The sequence below is a fragment of the Podarcis liolepis genome (assembly GCF_965112155.1).
Source record: "Podarcis liolepis genome assembly, chromosome: 16".
Classification (NCBI taxonomy): Eukaryota; Metazoa; Chordata; class Lepidosauria; order Squamata; family Lacertidae; genus Podarcis; species Podarcis liolepis.
This window is the reverse complement of record NC_139567.1, coordinates 11,080,301-11,100,247: the sequence shown is the minus strand read 5'-3', so window position 1 is coordinate 11,100,247 and position 19,947 is coordinate 11,080,301. Positions and strand designations below refer to the sequence as shown.

General features: G+C 44.8%; 1 protein-coding gene across 2 annotated transcripts in view; it reads left to right on the top strand.

Moving 5' to 3' along the window:
* Positions 1-12,492, top strand: part of LOC310695695 (all-trans-retinol 13,14-reductase-like) — a 34,540-nt gene extending 22,048 nt beyond the window's left edge. Inside the window, exons 7-11 of one of the 2 annotated variants that reach the window (XM_083480521.1) lie at positions 2,582-2,720; positions 5,606-5,715; positions 6,582-6,748; positions 7,487-7,646; positions 10,654-12,492. In XM_083480521.1, coding sequence (XP_083336647.1) covers positions 2,582-2,720; positions 5,606-5,715; positions 6,582-6,748; positions 7,487-7,646; positions 10,654-10,799 — 722 coding nt within the window. In that variant the 3' untranslated portion in view covers positions 10,800-12,492. The remainder of the gene's footprint in view (positions 1-2,581; positions 2,721-5,605; positions 5,716-6,581; positions 6,749-7,486; positions 7,647-10,653) is intronic. The other variant, XM_083480522.1, reaches the window with a different exon arrangement.
* The last annotated feature ends 7,455 nt before the right edge of the window (positions 12,493-19,947 follow it).

Genomic DNA, 19,947 nt, shown 5'->3' with positions numbered 1-19,947 from the left:
AACAAACTTTTAAAAAAAACACAAAACAAATGGCAAACATTTAGCCATAAATCCGAAAGTCTTCCTTCCTCCTCAAAGCGGTTCTGGTTTCGTGTTTGATAAACTGATTCTTTCTCATTTCATCATTTCTACCCTTCTCCATAGACTATGCTTGTAGACCATAATTTGTTTTGCAAAAATTACTCAAAGCAAGTCCAGGTTTTGATTTGGGGGCACTGTTTTTTTAAAAGTAATTTCTGTACACTCCCCACTCTTTTTGATTTTTTTGGTTAGACTGTTCCCTAATTGCATCCATCATTTTTGCCAATTCAAGATAATTAAATAATCTGTCTTGCCACTCTTTTTGTGTTGGTACTGTTTCACTTTTCCATTATTATTTTTTTGCAATTAATATTCTTGCTGCTGCTGATGCGTAAGGGTATATTCTCTTATTTTCATTTGGGATGTCTAATATGCCCAATAAAAAGGCTTCCGGTTTCTTTATAAAAGTCTGTTTAAATATTTTTCTCAACTCCTCATAAACAGTGTCCCAGAAGCTCTTAATTTTGTTGTCAAATTTTCAAACGTTAAATTGATTGTAAAACTAGTGAAATGTATAAACTTGAAATGTGTAAATATTTTTTTTAGAAAAAAAAATATTGTAAATAAGGAGAACGAGTTGGGCAATTGCATCCTAAGGAGAGGTTAAAAGTTACCTTCACATGGCACAGGTCATACAGCAAAGGTAAGAGATGGAAATTAATGTTTGGCAGGAGGAAAAGCTAGTGATGTTTCATAGCTGCTACCTAATAGCAGATGTTAAGGTAAAGAGCATATTTTGGGCGGGAAAGGATCATCCCAAGGAAGAACTTGCACATCTCATTTTAAGTGAGATGACCAGGTTTTTCCATGTTAAAAGGTAAAGGGACCCCTGACCATTAGGTCCAGTCATGGCTGACTCTGGGGTTGTGGTGCTCATCTTGTTTTATTGGCCGAGGGAGCCAGCATACAGCTTCTGGGTCATGTGGCCAGCATGACTAAGCCGCTTCTGACGAACCAGAGCAGTGCACGGAAATGCCTTCCCACCAGAGTGGTACCTATTTATCTACTTGCACTTTGATGTGCTTTCGAACTGCTAGGTTGGCAGGAGCAGGGACCGAGCAACGGGAGCTCACCCCGTCGCGGGTGTTCGAACCACTGACCTTCTGATCGGCAAGTCCTAGGCTCTGTGGTTACCCAGAAACAAAAGTGAATATGCAAATCCCTTGTACACCTCTGTCTTGTTGTTTTGCGGTACTAAGCAAAGCCAGTGCTTAATTCCTGATGAATACAATGTGCTTATAGCATTTTCTCTGTGAGTGAATAACATTGCATTGACTCTGTCCCTCTGGCTTCACAAAGAGCCATTTCAAGATCGCTAAACAACTACATCTGATGAGTGAAGTATCCTGTTTCCTCTCTATCCTGACTTCTTTCTCAAGCTGCCAGACTTCTCTTTAATCAGTAGTTGATGGGAAAAAAGCGATCGTACAATATAAAAAATGTCAGCTCTGTGGGTGGTACACAATTATCCAGAGGAGAAAAATCTCGTTGTGTTGTTGCTTGTTTGGTTTAGGAAATCACCTCAGCACAAACAGACTGAAGCAATTTTTAACCATCAAGACCTATAGAAATAAATTCAAGTTGTTAGCTATTTGATTCCTAAAAACTCACAGTCCAGTTAAGTTAAGGAGGTGTAAGAGAAGAAGGAAGGAAAGAGATGGGGATGAATGGGTCATAGCAGCTGTTGCTTAGGACCAATATCTTGTGCAACAAATTACTCTAGAAAGGCAACTTATATTACCTTGAATGTGTATGACTAAATTCATTCAGATATACCCCATATACCTCTGGGTTCAGTTCCAGGAGTTCCTCTACCTATTGGTTGGAGAGCTTGACTTTCAAAGCTATAAAAGCTTAGCACATAAGTGCGCACATTAAATCCAACAAGGTGCACCTTTTTGGGGGGGGTCCATGAGGGAGGGAAGTTGGCTTTAAAAAGTTGCTTTTGCTCCAATTTCCCAATCTAAGATGCCAGATGGTGCTGTTTTGTTTAGTTTTGTTTTTTTATCAATTTTTATTAGTTTTCTAACATACCATTTTCAACAATAATTAAACATACTTTTACATCTTATACAATTTTTTGACTTCCATCAATCCTGTCTGAAAATTTTCCAATCTAATCTCTTAGTATACATTTCTTACTTTCCTTATTACATTTAAAACTCATAACCAATATCTCTATTCTTTGTAATGTTTCATATATTTCTCCTTACAAAACCTCTTATAGTCCTACTAGCGTAATTTGTTGGTTACAATTGCTCTTCAAATAGTTCATCTATTTCTTCCAATCTCTGTTCCCGCAGGTTTCGAATTCTTCCTGTCATTTTGTCCAATTCTGCATAGTCCATTAATTTCATCTGCCATTCTTCTTTTGTCGGGATTTCTTCTTGCTTCCATTTCTGGGCCAACGGATGGTGCTGTTTTGATTCATAATTTTACTTCTAGAGCTTACCTGCCTCGTCTTCCCCCATTTTACTTCCCTCTGTTGGTCTTTGGGCAGGTGTTCAGAACCAGCTCTCCATGATGAATCATGGCATAGCAGGAATCAGCCTCTTCATCGGACTCAAAGGTTCCAAGGAAGAACTGGGATTTGAAGCTAAGAACTACTACATCTACCGACACAGCGACTTCAGTGAAGCGTAAGGTGTAACTTTGCTACCGAACCAGCTAAGAGTTAGGGGAAATTTGAAATTTATTTGACCACAGCGATATGGAGTGAAGAGAACCTTCTCTCAACTTTTGGGTCATATGGCCGAAATTGTAGAAGTTATATCCAAGATGGCGTCACCCTTGGCTCATTCTTCAGTATGCATGAAACCAGTGCTTTTTTTCTTTAAAAAAATGTTTAGGGGTACTCTCATTTTCCTACTCATATTGAAATACTGCCCCTCAATGAGGCCAAACTTAGAATCACAAAATGTTTAGGGGTATGTGTACCTCTGCGTACCTCCAGGAAAAAAAGCACTGCATGAAATCAAAATGACCTAGGAGTTTCCTAATGAGGAAATGAACATTTGGGGACTTTTTATTTGAGGGGGGGGGCAAAGGAATAAAGTGACCCAAGGAGGGGTAGGTAGTGAGAGAAGTCTGTCAGTGGACTAATAATAATAATAATAAATTTTATTTATACCCCGCCCTCCCTGGCCAGAGCCGGGCTCAGGGCGGCTAACACCAATAAAATCACAGTAAAAACATAATAAGGGGGAAAGCGAGGGAGGGGAAACCCAATTTAAAATACAGGTTAAAATGCAATTTAAAACGTAGCCCCATTTTAAAAATAGCCGATAAATCAAGACCATAAGGGGAGGGAAAACATAAGGGTCGGACCAAGTCCAATGCAAAGGCCAGGCGGAACAGCTCTGTCCGTCACCCAGTAGAACCGATTAGCAGGAGACAAAAGAAAATGCTTCTTCATTTATTGGATAGCTAAACTATGGAATTAATCAGGCAACAATGTGGTGGTGTGGCCGCTAACTTTTTAGAAGGTTGTTTTTTCTGATAGATCTTTTTCAATAACCTCTAAGTGGCTTTTGGCTGTTGCAGCTAAAGGGAGCCGCCATCTTCAGAGGTATTATAGCAGTGAATACCAGTTGCTTGAGGGCAACAGCAAGTGAGATCTGTTGCCTTCATGCCTTGCTGGTTGGTTTTTGGGAGGTATCTGACTGCCACCATGGGAAACAGAAAGAAGGACTAGAGGGACTTTAAACAAAAATCTAGGAAGGGTCTTCTCATCTCTGGTTTTCCACCCCCACACACTGCTGGCTAACATAGGTTTTGCAAAATTATATGAATTTAAGGTTAAAGTACTGAGAGCCTTAAATCTTCTAGGACAGACATCCCCAAACTCTGCCCTCCAGATGTTTTGGAACTACAATTCCCATCATCCCTGACCACTGGTCCTGTTAGCTAGGGATGAGGGGAGTTGTAGTCCCAAAACATCTGGAGGGCCGAGTTTGGGGATGCCTGTTCTAGGAGGTAATAATATAAAATAAATAGCATGATTATAAATGATAATAGCACTAAAATTAATAATACAATATCAAGTTTCAGTTTCCAAATAATAATACTAGAATTGCCGAATCACGCTAAACAGATAGCCAAATCTTATGAAATGTCTCATTCCCAGAATTTATAAACCAGGACCATTTCTCTACAAACTTGCTTGTTTGTACCCTATCTCGACTTCTTGGGGAGGAGGTAATGTCAGTTTAACTGGCTCACTTTGCATATCACGACAAATCATAGCTAGTTGTTTGTTTGCCATTAATGTGGAGATCCATCATGCTTCGCTCCTTCCCTCAGACCAGCAGGATTGGTCAGCCAAGAACAGACTTGGCTTTATGGTTTGCCATCCTTTGTGAAAGCTGCCTTTGAGAGTGTTTTTTTATTTGTTCATATATACAACTCATAACTGTATACAAATGCAAATTAGATACTTGCCAGTGGTTGATCAATACGTTCACTTAGCAGCCAAATTTTAGCTCCCTTGGCTGCTGTGTCCATAGCTCCTTGTCTTTGTTCTTGTCTGTAGAAAAAGCACCTGAAATGATCTTGTACAATGGCTTTATGGAGTGGGCCTTTATGGAGATGCAGAACTAAACTCTGGCACTCTAAATTCTAATTCTCTTGACTGTATTTTGGATTGGGTGGATCTGAACTGAATTTTCAAAACTTTCTCCTGGTTCAACACATTTTTTATTTATTTTTAACTGGCTGCGAAAATGGTATATCTGAATTGGTAAGCACAAGTGCTCTGACATGTTTCCTCCGGGAGCCTAGTACAGATTTTTCTTTCTATGCTTACACTCCAAAGGAATGTAGCTTTCATCGCAGCACAGCATGCTTTTTTCCAAAGGCATTCTGAGAGATCTGCATTGGCTCCCAGTACGTTTCCGAGCACAATTCAAAGTGTTGGTGCTGACCTTTAAAGCCCTAACCGGCCTCGGTCCTGTATACCTGAAGGAGCGTCTCCACCCCCATCGTTCAGCCCGGACACTGAGATCCAGCGCCGAGGGCCTTCTGGCGGTTCCCTCCCTGTGAGAAGCAAAGCTACAGGGAACCAGGCAGAGGGCCTTCTCGGTAGTGGCGCCCACCCTGTGGAACACCCTCCCTTCAGATGTGAAGGAAATAAGCAGCTATCCTATCTTTAAATGACATCTGAAGGCAGCCCTGTTCAGGGAGGTTTTTAATATTTAACGCTGTACTGTTTTTTAACACTTGATTGGGAGCCGCCCGGAGTGGCTGGGGAAACTCAGCCAGATGGGCGGGGTATAAATAAATTAGTAGTAGTAGTAGTAGTAGTAGTAGTATTCAACAGTGTACACTGCCCCCACCCGGCTTTCGCTTGTGGGAGACTGGAGAGAAGGCTTAAAAATTTAGGCCAGCCAAAAAGTTATAAGCCCCAGAAATTGTAGACACCTTCAAGTCTCTCAAGCTGTTTCCCATCTCCAGCATTAATAGTACAATTTGATAATTTGTACACTTTATGAAGTCAAAGTTCAGAGTAAGTCTTCTTTCTTGATAGGTTCGTTCGTTACTTTAATTGTTCGAGAGAAACCGCTCCAGAGAATATTCCCTTGCTATACATTGGTTCTCCATCAGCCAAGGACCCCCTCTGGGAGAAGAGATACCCAGGTATGGGTGCTGTTTGAACCAGCAGTGCAACATCATGTTTCTTAAGGGGTGGGAGGAAATGGAGAAGAGCCAGCAGGGGGGGCTTTGTAGCCCAGAGTTGGGCAACCTGTGGCCCTAAATCTATGTGCAAATCTTAGCCTGGAATTCTGGAATAGCCTGGAATGAAAGGAGGAGGGAAGGAAAAGAGAGAAAGGGTGCCCCACCTGCTTTGGCTTGTGGTCCTGCCCACCACTTGGTTAAGAACTCACCCACTGCCCCCAATAGATGATCCCCAGTGGGGGGGAGGAGTTCTCTTCCCTTGACACCCTACCACTACCCCGAACTACCATAGACGACAGAATCTTGGAAACCCAGAGAGCAATCTAAAGGATAGTGAATCTTAGGATCCAGATTCATGCTGGGCCCATGACTCACTTTGTTAAAGGGTTTGGATTTGATGTAGGGTGATGGGCTTGAGACGTGATCATGAATGGGCTGGTATACCAGATCAAGGAAACAAGATGTCATCGTCACAGAGGCCAGATACCAGACTGAACAGTTGGGCCACTGAGTGAGGACAATACAGTTTGTTCAGATAGCCAAACTAGACTAGGAGGAAGAACTTTATATGCCTCTCCATTGGGCTGCAATGTCAGATAGCCAATTTCAGGCCAGCTGACAGTATTCAGGTCAATACAGCTTGGGTCGTTGGCCAAAGGCCCTAGAGTGCTGATGGTTTTATGAGATGAGGTGTCACAGAATGCACAGGTTTGTGAAACGTGCGCCCTCGACACCTGACAAATCTTCTGCAATAATCTGGGGTGGTAAGATGTCCCTTTGTGGCAACCACAACACTAATGAAGCACTTTGTGCCCTTTTCATTATAGGCAAGTCCACTCTAATTGTCCTGGCAGTTGCAAAATATGAATGGTTTGAGGAATGGAAGGAGGAAAAGGTTACTAAGAGGGGAGCGGAGTATGAGGCCTTCAAAAACTGTTTTGTGGACAACATAATGGAAACGGTTCTGAAATTTTACCCTCAAATAAAAGATAAGGTAAGGGCGCTCCTTGTCTCGCACCATCAGTTGTGCAAACAACAGCAAAGAAGGAACTTTCCAGCTCTCTTTAAATAATTTCTAGCATGGTGTTTTAGAAATTGTTTGCACATAAAGTCCTAGATTTGGCATAGCCTAAGGATAGTGCTGCTCCCATCCTTTTGAGGTCAATTGAGGTTAGAGACATTACTGATAGCTTATTCAGCAAGTTCATAAGATCAGCTAGGGTTCAGGATGAGTGTCTCTGTCTTTTTGTTATTCTCTTGGAAGCAAGGCCTGCCTTCTACTATTCATTCTACTTTCTGTCTATCTGTTGCTTTCACTCTCTCTGTTTCCATTTCCCTTCTTAATTTAAAGCCCCAAGGTTTCTTAAGGAGATGGTACAGTTCCCGAGATGTTCTGGCCCCAAACTGTGAACAGTTTGGGACCAGAACATCTCGACCAAGTTTAAAATACTGTAGCAGCAAGAAGATTGCAAAAGTCAAGGTGGACTTGGAGCAAAACGTTGCAGTGTGGAAAGTTCCCATTCAGAGCACCAGCCAGCCATGCTGGTTTTGATGATATTCTTTATTTTATTCCACTTAACCCCTTCCCAACAGACAGGCAGCGATCCCACTGAGCATACTCCCTGTCTTCCCTGTGCTATACTTAAACCCTTTTAAAGGTTTCCCCTGATCCTACTGAATAAATAACAATGAACCTCCCTGGCCATTTTGATCTGTCTCTTTCTCTGAACAGATTGAGTATGTCTCTGCGGGAACTCCTCTCACCAATAAGCACTACATAGCTTCTGTCCAAGGAGAGATGTATGGTGCAGAGCACAGCATCTCCCGCCTCCAGGTGGAAGTCATGGCCACAATACGCCCTCAGACCCCTGTCCCAAACCTCTACCTAACAGGTAAATGCTGCTTCCTTACCAATTCCAACCTGCCACAACCCTTCACCATTAGGCTTATTTAACTTCTTTAGCCTGTCCCATCCCAAGTGCATAGAATAGATGATGTTTCTGCACTAGTCTTGACTTTGGAAAATAAGGGTTGTCTACTCAGAGTAGGCCCATTGATGGGCAGGGTTAACCTAGGCTCATTAATGGCCGCTCACCAGGTCCCAACAGTGGGCGACATTTGTGGCCCAACGCACAGCGCCGCCATCTTGGAGCCATGACAGAGAGTTGGGCTGTTCCTCCACCCCCTGAGCTTGCCGCGGGGGCCTCTGGATTCCCACCAAACCTAGGTGCTTTAAATCGGCCAATCCACAGCGGGCCGGTGTGGGGGCTAGAGGCACGGACCGGGCGAGCACAGACTTTGCCCCAGTCTGCTCCTTAGGCAGGCCTGACAGAGTATACCTGACCGGCTGGGGAATTAACATTGGTTGTGGGCTGTGAAGCAGGGCCTTCAGGATTGGTTGGCGGCCATCTGATTTTGTGGTTTCAGTTGTAGGTAGTCTTGGTGGTGAGATCACGAGTTCGCGGTCTCGGGTGGTGGTTTTAGACCTTGGGCAGAATCCTTTAGTCCATCATCCAATAATAAATGGGGTGCTGTGGTGACGCACCCCTCCTGTGGCAGCGATAACAGGGCCCCCATTAAAGGGGATAGTGAGGGGAGTCTATGGCCACGGACATACAGTGGTGGGTCACAGAACTCCCATCAGCAACTTGGAATGGGGGCCAGCTGTGTAAACGCACATTTCACAGTGTAGCCATATTCATGACTAACCCCGTCTTGCCTCAGACCCCCACCGGAGGGCTGAGAGGGATACACGCCCAATGCCTAAGCCAAGGTTTTCCTACATCTGAAATTAATAAAAGTAGTGTCCATTTTAATCCCAATTATGTGTCATGTGTTTTCATTGATGTGTGGTCTGGCTGCCGGGAGAGGGGGAGGTCTACTCTAATTGGAGCTTAGGAACAAAAACTACATTGGGGGCATTCACTTCCTCCAGCCTTTTTGCCCTAGAGGTGCAGATGAGTGAATGAACTGGGAAAGGAAGAATGGGAATTAACCCAAGCAGATATTGTTGACCATTTCCCCTAAGCCACACCCACTTGCTCCACACATGACATGATGTGAATGAGGGAAAGATGCAGCTGCAAAGGAACTACTGGGAGCCTTAAAGTGCCTGTGGGATTTGTTTTGCTCAGGAGCTGCCAGTCAGAAATATTGAGTTCAGCCAAACCCTGGTGCAGAGAGGGGCTTGCAGTAGGGGCTGAACTTAATTTCTCTAAATGTGAATCACCTGGTACCTGGTGCCTGACCTACCTATCAAAGTGGCCCTCATAGAGTGGGAAAGCTATGGATGCAGCCACCAGGCTTGATCCAATTCCCCCACCCCTGATCTATAATGTACCCAAAGCCATTGCTTCTTTGTAGAAACAGTGTACGCTCTTTCCTTGCTTCACAGCAAAAGTACTTTGGTGAGTTTAATGCAAGCGGCTTTCCTCTACGATTGCAGAGGTAGTGATGCCATCCCTATACAGTGGTACCTCTGGTTGCGAACGGGATCCGTTCTGGAGATCCGGCTGCATCCCAAGGAATTCACAACCAGAGGTGCCGCTTCTGCGCATGAGTGCAGCGCATAGAGCACTTCTGCACATGCACACAGGGCGAAACCCAGAAAAATACTTCCGGGTTTGCCACATTCGCACCCTGAAAGATATTGATACAGGCTAGTACCATTGACACCTGTGCCACCTAGTTTCGAAGTTAAGCCAACTTTGTTTCCTTAGATTCAGACTGTCAATATCTCATACTTACAGTGCAGGGGACCTCGAGAGTTACAGCTTTATAACTTTATCTAATGCAGTGCTGCATCGATTACTCCCACCCCCCATGAGTACAATTTTTAAAACCCCTCTTGTAAAGTTAGAAGACGCTTTCAGTCTGGAGGGGCGATTTTGCCCTAGTCCCTGGAATAGCAGGAAGCCACTCCCAAGGGTTAGATCTTGTTCTAACATTAAACTTGATTAGAAAAATAGAACGAACTAGGTCTTGGGGTGTCTGGGTTTATTTTTAAAGATGCCTGATCTTTCTGTGTGTCCCTTTCTTAGCTTTTCCTACTGGCTACACAAGTGCCTTAAGGGGTTTCTGCAAGTGTCCTTCTGCATAATATACCGTATTTTTTGCTCCATAAGACTCACTTTTTCCCTCCTAAAAAGTAAGGGGAAATGTGTGTGTATCTTATGGAGCGAATGCAGACTGCGCAGCTATCCCAGAAGCCAGAACAGCAAGAGGGATTGCTGCTTTCACTGCGCAGCGATCCCTCTTGCTGTTCTGGCTTCTGAGATTCAGAATTTTTTTCTCTCTTGTTTTCCTCCTCCAAAAACTAGGTGCGTCTTGTGGTCTAGTGCGTCTTATAGAGCGAAAAATATGGGTAATTCAGCTGCACTTTGCTGCACTGAGGTGCTCTCCCAAACATCATTTCTGGCTATTGACAAGAGGGTGGTGATGAGGAGAAAGATAGACAAGAGTAAAGACTGATAAGAGGCAATTACAGTGGTACCTCTGGATACGAACGGGATCCGTTCTGGAGCCCTGTTTGCATCCTGAAGTAAATGTAACACGCAACTGCATGTCTGCGTGTGTCACGTTTCACCGCTTCCGTCATTTTGAGCATCTGCGCAGGCACGAGTGGCAAAACCCGGAAGTAACACACTCAGTTACTTCTGGGTCACTGTGGAGCGCAACCCAAAAATACTTAACTTGAAGCTACTTTAACCCGAGGTATGACTGTGTGCCCATGCTCTCTGTCCGTAGAGCATGAGACTCTTAATCTCAGGGTTGTGGGTTAGAGCCCCACGTTGGGCAAAAGATTCCTGCATTGCAGGGGGTTGGACTAGATCATATTCGTGGTCCCTTCCAACTCTACATTTCTATGACTCCTCCTTGTCTTTTGTTTTCCCCTGCCAGGTCAGGATGTCTTTGTTGGTGGCTTTCCAGGAGCACTTCACGGAGCCATTGTCTGCGCTTCTGCTGTCCTGAAGCGTAATCTCTACATCGACATCATGTGGTTATACGGAAAAATCAAAGCCAACAGTGCCATGAAGAAAAACTGAGCCTTCAACCTCCACCTCAGAAAGAAAATTTGCTCCTCCTGCTATGTAGACTACCCGCTACCTGGTTTCTCCATTTCCCCTCCAGGGCATGTCAGCAGGGACCCAAACTAGCCATATACCTCGGTTCATTATTGCAGAAAGTTCTGGTTCATGAGTGTTGCTGTGGAACAGGTTGCAGTTTAGTACGTAGGTCCATTAAGCCGTTCTGATAGGTTTGTCATGACAAAAATAAGGACTGTAACTTCCAAGCCCTCACGGGTCGGTTTTAAGCATCTTAGTGGTACCGTGGTACCCTAATTGGGGTGGCACTGGAAGGTACATGGGCTTTAATGCCAAGGAGAATTGCTGAAGCTACTAGAGCAGCGGTTCATAGTTCAACAACATCTGAGGACCCACAGGTTGAGAAAGGCTGTACTAGAGGCACCATTCCCTATATTTGAGGTGACTGTCTGAGAATTTGTTGTCCCAGGTGATGTAGACCTGAATTGCCCTTTCTCTACAAGGAAGGGTTTCCCTATCAAGTACCGTAACGCAGTGGTAGAAAGCATGTTTTAGATGCAGCGGGTTCCAGGTTCAGTTATTGGCATCCTCAGTTAAAGGATCTCAGGGAGCAGGAAGAGCATTTTCTTTAAGACCCTGGGATGCTGCTGCCACTTGATCAGAGCAGCTGGACCAGTAACATCTGACTTGTTTTTAAGGCAGCTTCGTATGTCCATGGTGCTAAAGACCAGGGTGCAGCGCTCTTACAAAATGGTACTGATGCATTCTATGCTGCTTATGGGAGCAATATAGGCTAGATCACTTGTAGAGAAATAAGCCTAGAGAAAAAGTTAATACAAAACGGGTGATAGAAATGTAAACCAATTGCAGAAGTTTCCACAATTGCAGAAATATCCACATTCACAACTGCCGTTTCCCCAGCTGCCACATGGAAGTGGAAGTAGATGCAACTCTCTCCATGTTCCATCTGGTTCATGTTCACACTTTTTCATGTCGTGGACATATGACAACGTGAGGAAAATAAACAGGCTTAACAGAGAAGAGTGGGTGGCTTCAGTGCACTTGCTTCTATGAGGGGATAGAGCGCTTGTGGCAGTGCACAGTGTAAACATGTAAGGGCCTGAAAATGTAGAGCAGTGTTCAGGCAGAGATGAAGCACAGCATTTTGTTTCCTCTCTCCTTCCTCTCTCCCTGCCCCAACACCTTGTTATTTTTTAAGATTAGGGTGGGTACAAATGTTCTGTTCCACTTGCAGTTGCCATCTGCTCACAAAACACCAATTTTTAACCTTTGGGATAGAGGGTTGTGCGAGAAAAGTGAAAATTTAAACCCAAATACAGTGGTACCTTGGTTCTCAAACTTAATCTGTTCCGGAAGTCCGTTCCAAAACCAAAGCGTTCCAAAACCAAGGCGCGCTTTCCCATAGAAAGTAATGCAAAATGGATTAATCCATTTCAGACTTTTAAAAATAACCCCTAAAACAGCAATTTAACATGAATTTTACTATCTAATGAGACCATTGATCCATAAAATGAAAGCAATAAACAATGTACTGCAGGCACACAATCAATCAATTCAGTAGCTGAACTGGGTTCCACACAGTCACAAAAACAAAAAAGAGAGTTGCAAAAACAGAAACTCAAAATAAATAGCAGAAACAGACAGACATAAGCATAACACTCAAAACGGAAGTGTGGCACTCAAATTGGAAGCGTAACACTCAAAACGGAGCACGTTCGGCTTCTAAAAAAAGTTTGCAAACCGGATCACTTACTTCCGGGTTTGCAGTGTTTGGGTTCCAAGTTGTTTTGAGTACCAAGGCGTTTGAGAACCAAAGTCCCATGTATGTCTTCCTCTGCTTAAGAATGCAAGGGGAGTCCTGCTTTTCAGCATTCTGTTTCCCACAGCAGCCAGCCCCATGCCTGTTGCCAGCAAGCTTGGTTCAGCTGAAACATTGAAGATGCAGAATTATGTGTTTCTTTTAGCTTTTCTCTGAGCAATGAGTACTGCACTATAGCAAAGGAATCAGATAAAGCTGTAAGAATTCAAGCCAAGTGTCCTCCCACCAATGGAAGCCCTTGTTGTGGTTCTCACCAAATGCCCTTCTCTCGATCAGGCATTGTATAGGGAATTTTCCACAAAAGCAGGTGTGCATAATGAGCACATCCCTGGATGACATGAGTGCAAAAGCCCAATTACGCCCTGGAATTTTGACCATATCTCATGCAAGCTGTTGTTGTTGAGTCATTTACTTGTGTCCAACTCTTCATTACCCCATGAACCACTGCCTCCTGCAGTTTGGTCAAATTCATGTTGGTAGCTTCGAGAACACTGTCCAACCATCTCGTCCTCTGTCATCCCCTTCTCCTTGTGCCCTCCATCTTTCCCAACATCAGGGTCTTTTCCAGGGAGTCTTCTCTTCTCATGAGGTGGCCAAAGTATTGGAGCCTCAGCTTCAGGATCTGTCCTTCCAGTGAGCACTTAGGGCTGATTTCCTTCAGAATGGATAGGTTTGATCTTCTTGCAGTCCATGGAACTCTCAAGAGTCTCCTCCAGCACCATAATTCAAAAGCATCAATTCTCATGCAAGTCGACATCCTTATTTAGTTATCGACGAACACGAAGAAAGAAACATCCTCCAGCAAACATATTCCACTGGTAATTGGACTAAATTTTGATTTTCCTGACTGGAAAACGTTTCCACCTTTTCCCACAACTGACAGCTCAGTCACCTTGTCTGCTTGGCCACTGACCCTTATGACTCAGCCACTTTCCAGTGAGGAAATTGTATTGTGATTTCCAACTGCGTAGCGTGAGTTGTCAGCACCCGGGGCAACGCAAGTAATTTGCGCCCCCTAACCCGGGGCAAGGCAAGTAATTTGCGCCCCCCCAACCCCTAACCTGCGAGTTGCCGCTGGCGCTGCCGCGCAAACAACGCTGCTTGCCCGGAGGAGGATGGAGGCAGAAGCAGCCGCCGCCTGTGGCTGGGCCGAGGGGATGGCAGCGGCGGCAGGGTGCAGAGGCTGCCCGTGCCCGGCCAGGCGTCGGTGGTGGCGTCGGCGCTGCTGCAGCGGCTGCTCCTCCTGCGAGCAGTGGGCGGAGCGCAGCCACAGCGACGGCGGGGGCGCGCGTGCTAGGGCGCAAGGCTGGCGGTGGCGGCGGGGAGCCCGGCGGAGGAAGGAACTTGTCCCTTCCCTCTGGACTCGCGCCCCCCCCAGATGTTGCGCCCGGTGCGGTCGGCACCCCTGGCACCCCCCACGCTACGCCACTGGTGATTTCTGTCCTTTTATCATTTAACATCCTTTCCTTTTGGTCAGTTTTGCTAGAGCTAAGGAAAGTTCCTTTGCACAATCAAAAGTCCTCTCACTAGCACATCTGTTTAGCTGGATGGTGCCCATCATCTATGTTCAGGGCTGTAAAAATAACTTGCACATAACCAAGAATTCTGTTGCTGATCATAAAGAGCAAATGACTTGAGAAACTGGGGCAGATGATGTCAATGGCAAAGTCAATGCAACTTGTATGTTAGTTTAGGTAGAGAATATGCATGTCAGACTTTTATGGAAATGTACATGGTGCCCGATATATGTATTTATATAGAAATGTATTCCCCCCCCCTTTGATTTATGGTTTCATTGGTTTATGAAAACTAGATGGGTACTTTTCCCCCCTTGCTGTCCTTTTGTGGAGAGGGGCCATCACTCAGAAGGCAGGACCATAGATCAGTGATAGGGAATGTGTTTTGCCTTCAGAAGATTACAGGTTTGCCCCCTGGTATCTCTAGAAAGAAAGAATTCTTTCATATCACCAGCTATTTGAGAAAGTCATTTTTCAATCAGAGATGGACAGTACTGGGCAAGATGCACTGGCAAAAAACCATGTTAAATGCTTTGTCTCTTAGTTTTGTAGAAGAATACACTTGATGTTTTACAGTATGTATTTTCTATAGAAAAATAGATATAACATGTGGACCAGCTCTGTGTCTCAGTCTTGCAATTGATTTGAACTACTTTTTCTTTTCTTTTTTTTAAAAAAATGCATTTTTCTTCCATCGTGGAACACAAGCAGTGCCAGATTTACATATAAGCTAAACAAGCTATAGCTTAGGGCCCCACTTTCTTGGGGGCCCCCAAAAAATCTAAAGGGAAAAAACTGGATGTACATTTCCAAAATATAAGATTAAAAAACAAATACAATAAAACCTACATACAGTTAGAGCTCAATAATTATTTTACTATTAATATACTTCTTCTTAATTGTATTTCACTGTTAATATACTACTTCTTAATTGTATTTCAGTTCAGCAATTACTTTGATGAAATACATATTTTGTTATGTGCCAATGGCTTTAGTTACCTATTAGGTCCATAAATTACCATATAGCATATATTCAACGCAAAAAACAGCGACGATTTGTTGTTGACAAAGGACAGCTGGACATATAAAGGGCCCCATTACCTTCAGTAGTTTAGGGCCTCATCGAACCTAAATCCGGCCCGGAACCTAAATCTGGCCCTGAACACAAGGCAGTGATTTTCATGTGGTTCCCAGGCAGCTACCTATCAGGGCACTCTGACCGGACTCTGACCTACTTTAGCTGCAACAAGGTGGTGCCTTCAAGTGTCTTCAGACCATACCCTACCCCCCCCCCAAAAAAAGCAAGGGAAGGTGGAGTAGAATGAGACTCTGGAACCTTGCATGGTCCTTCTGCGTCTCATTCGAGACCCACATGCGAGACGCAGAAGGATCATGCTGCTGGTGGAAAGATGTACCCAGCATAAAAAGATTTGGAGTGCAGATTGAGGATTGAAGCTGGCTGCTGGTGGTTAAATCCTTTTGCAGTCCACCCAGGTAGTTTTACTCTGAGCACAGCATAGTCCTGCAAAGCAGGATAGCAGCTATTTTATCTTTCACATCGCACATACACACTAGGGGGGTAGGAAGATCAAGAGCTCTCCTGTGGTGTGGGGGAGAAATACTGTACTTTTCCATGTTAAGTTGTGGGTGAGCATATCAGACGACACAGCGATTCTTCAAACAGCTCTGTTTATTCACAGGCCAGAACAGAACTGAGCTGAAGGGTTCAGCCAACCTGCTTATATAGAGCTCAACTACAAAGCAACAGTAACAACTTTCTGTAACTATCCAATCACTGAACGTCACTTTCAATTCCTTATTTGCATACGTGGACCTGAGTGAAAACTATCTACAGTATCCCCCTGCTGGCCCAGGGTGAGAACTTCAGTACATAACAAAGACAAGGTTTTTCTACTTAAAAATAATGTTTAAAAATGGGGCTCATCTTATACATGGGCAGTGCATGGGGAGGGGGACTAATGATTGGTTGCAACCGCAAGCTGCAGCTTCTCAGCAGAGATTGGGTGGGTGATTGTTGGATGCATGAAGGGCTGCTTTCGACTGGCTGCTCCTGCGTTAATTGGGTTATTGATGGTTTGCTGCAGCAATGGCTGCTGTGGATTGGCTGCTGCTGCGGCAACTGGGCGTTTCCCCCCCCCCCTGCATTCGGGTTAACGATTTTCTGCATTCCCCGCCCAAAAATAGCTGAACGACCTTGGCAATCCCCCCAAAAAAGATCAACAACTCTGGGCCATCTCCCCCCATTTTCTTAAATTTGAGTCCCCCCAAATACACAGGGGCGTGTTATACACAAAAAAATACGGTAAGTAGCTGCCTTGGAGTGGAGGGCAAAACAATAGCGATGCTTCATCTGCCTGATTCAGAAGGAAGAGACGGGGGAAGTTCAGGAGCTGCTCTATGTTCCCTAGAGCAGTGATAAATCAAGTTATATACGGTAAGTCTGGAACCTTTAACAGTCTTGAGGCCAGAGCTCTTTAGGTGGTAAACGTATATTCGCAAAATGTGAGAACTGCAGTCCTGTTGCCCCACACATTGTGTTGAGTGCAAACTCTGGGTGTCTGCCACAAAGACACAGAATCACTGTGTTAGAGACAAAATTAATCCATCCTACAGAGATTTCTAGACACCCTGGTATGTGGTGTGCTAGTTAAGAGTATCAGATATGGGCTGGGGAGGAGGATCCCGGTTCTAAATCTTAGCTCAGCCATAAAGCTCCCTGATTTACCTTGGACCAGTCCCACACACAAGCATAGCCTAGTCTGCCTCAGAGGATAACATGGTGGGTGGAGAACTCTGTTTGTTGCATTGAGTTCTTTGCAGGAAAGGCAAAGGTTGTTTTTTTAAGATGTGGGTTAAACCACAGAGCCTAGGACTTGCCAATCAGAAGGTTGGCAGTTCAAATCCCCGCGATGGGGTGAGCTCCCGTTGCTCAGTCCCAGCTGCTGCCAACCTAGCAGTACATGTGAAAAGGATCTAGGAGTCTTGGTTGACCACAAACTTGACATGAGCCAACAGTGTGACGCAGCAACTAAAAAAGCCAATGCAATTCTGGGCTGCATCAATAGGAGTATAGCATCTAGATCAAGGGAAGTAATAGTGCCACTGTATTCTGCTCTGGTCAGACCTCACCTGGAGTACTGTGTCCAGTTCTGGGCACCACAATTCAAGAAGGACACTGACAAACTGGAACGTGTCCAGAGGAGGGCAACCAAAATGGTCAAAGGCCTGGAAACGCTGCCTTATGAGGAACGGCTAAGGGAGCTGGGCATGTTTAGCCTGGAGAAGAGGAGGTTAAGGGGTGATATGATAGCCATGTTCAAATATATAAAAGGATGTCACATAGAGGAGGGAGAAAGGTTTTCTGCTGCTCCAGAGAAGCGGACACGGAGCAATGGATCCAAACTACAAGAAAGAAGATTCCACCTAAACATTAGGAAGAACTTCCTGACAGTAAGAGCTGTTCGACAGTGGAATTTGCTGCCAAGGAGTGTGGTGGAGTCTCCTTCTTTGGAGGTCTTTAAGCAGAGGCTTGACAACCATATGTCAGGAGTGCTCTGATGGTGTTTCCTGCTTGGCAGGGGGTTGGACTCGATGGCCCTTGTGGTCTCTTCCAACTCTATGATACTATGATTCTATGAAAGCACATCTAGGTGCAAGTAGATAAATAGGTCCCGCTCCGACGGGAAGGTAAACGGCTTTTCTGTGCGCTGCTCTGGTTCGCCAGAAGCGGCTTAGTCATGCTGGCCACATGACCCAGCCAATAAAGCGAGATGAGCACCGCAACCCCAGAGTTGGCCATGACTGGACCTAATGGTCAGGGGTCCCTTTACCCTTTACTAAATAGTAGACCTCCTTGGTCCATGAGACTCTGTTGGACCAATCTTTATTGAATTTTGTTTATGTTATGTATTTATAAACTACTGCACAGCCCGAGCCGCTGAAGACAAAAGTGAGATGAAGTACAAAAAAAAATGCAAGCTCTAAAAACAAAACCATTTCTACAGATGGTGTTTTGCCATATGCCAAAAAATAAAAGCAACAAGCACTTTTTGTTTAAACACACTTTTTTAAAATTGCTTAAAATAAAAAAATCTGACACCTGTTTTATCTTCCACAGCTGTCTGTTTACATGATATAGTCTCTGTTTTTACATTGCATTTTATAATATTAAAATATTGCATTGTAGTTGCGTGAATTGTTGTTAGCTGTTAGCAGTGGTGCGTAAGCACTGGAAGGTGATATACGAATGTTTGTATGAATGAATCCACTGCAGGAGTTGCTGGAAGGAGCCATGCAAGGCATCATCCAACCATTTTAGGGACCACTAAGGATCTGTGATGCGGGATGCGGGTGGCGCTGTGGGTTAAAACCACAGAGCCTAGGACTTGCCGATCAGAAGGTCGGCGGTTTGAATCCCCGCAACGGGGTGAGCTCCCGTTGCTCGGTCCCAGCTCCTGCCCACCTAGCAGTTCGAAAGCAGGCCAAAGTACAAGTAGATAAATAGGTACCACTCCAGCGGCAAGGTAAACGGCGTTTCCGTGTGCTGCTCTGGTTCGCCAGAAGCGGCTTAGTCATGCTGGCCACATGACCCGGAAGCTGTACGCCGGCTTCCTCAGCCAGTAAAGCGAGATGAGCACAGCAACCCCAGAGTCGGCCATGACTGGACCTTATGGTCAGGGGTCCCTTTACCTTTAAGGATTTGTGTAAGGTTTACTCCCTAGCTTCTGCTTCCAGTATCCCTGCTCAGAGTTTTCCTTCCCAGGTTGACGAGCCGCACTTGCCCTTAAAAGTGGCATGACACCTGCTTTAAATGCGTAGCACAATGAGACCCAAAAGTCTTGTAGCACCTTCTCTGCCCTCTGCCCTGTGCTCCATTGTGTGTCTGGTCCGATCTCATGTCTATGCAGAATTCTGCTGCCCAAGCCGTCCTAGTCTTGTTGCTCCTGCTCCTCCTTAAATCCCCAGGCTGACTTTTCTCCTCTCTGGACCAGCTTTTCCAGCCTTTCCCTTGCTCTCCCATTCCTTTTTTGTTTCTGTCTCCTGATAAACCTCTGTCTCGCTGGTCTTCCTTCTTCCAACCCTGCCTCCTCCTCCTCCTTTGGTGATCACATGTAGCAGAGTAAGATTGGCTTCCATGAACATGGTCTTAACAGTGAGTCTGTAAATGACTGTGGAGGCCAATTCTGGATCCACGCATCCTTCCACAGTGGGGACATAGGTTTCTGGGCAGGAGTTGATCACGGTGAGTGTTTGCCAAGCATGCCTTCCTCTTAGCACATTTCTCCCTTTCGTCCTGAGTTCGAACGTCTTCAAAGCCCATGACACCTTTGGTAAAGGCTGTTCTCCCATTGGAGCACTCCCAGGCCAGTGTTTCCCAGTTATCAGTGTTTATACTACATTTTTAAAGATTTGCCTTGAGAGAGTCTTTAAACCTCTTTTAGTTGACCACCAGCATTACGCTTTCCATTTTTAAAGTTTGGAATAGAGTAGTTGCTTTGGAAGATGATAATCAGGCATCCGCAACATGATGAAGTTGATGCTGAAGAATCATTGCTTCAACACTGGTAATCTTTGCTACTTCCAGTACACTGGCATTAGTTCACCTGCCTTCCCAAGTGATGCATAAAGTTTTTCAGAGGCACCACTGATGGAATTTTCTGAGGCGTTGGGGATGGCATTTATAAGTGGTCCATGTTTCACAAGAATACAGTAAGGTTGGTAGTACAATAGCTTTGTAAACAAGCATTTTGGATTCCCTCTGAATGTCCTG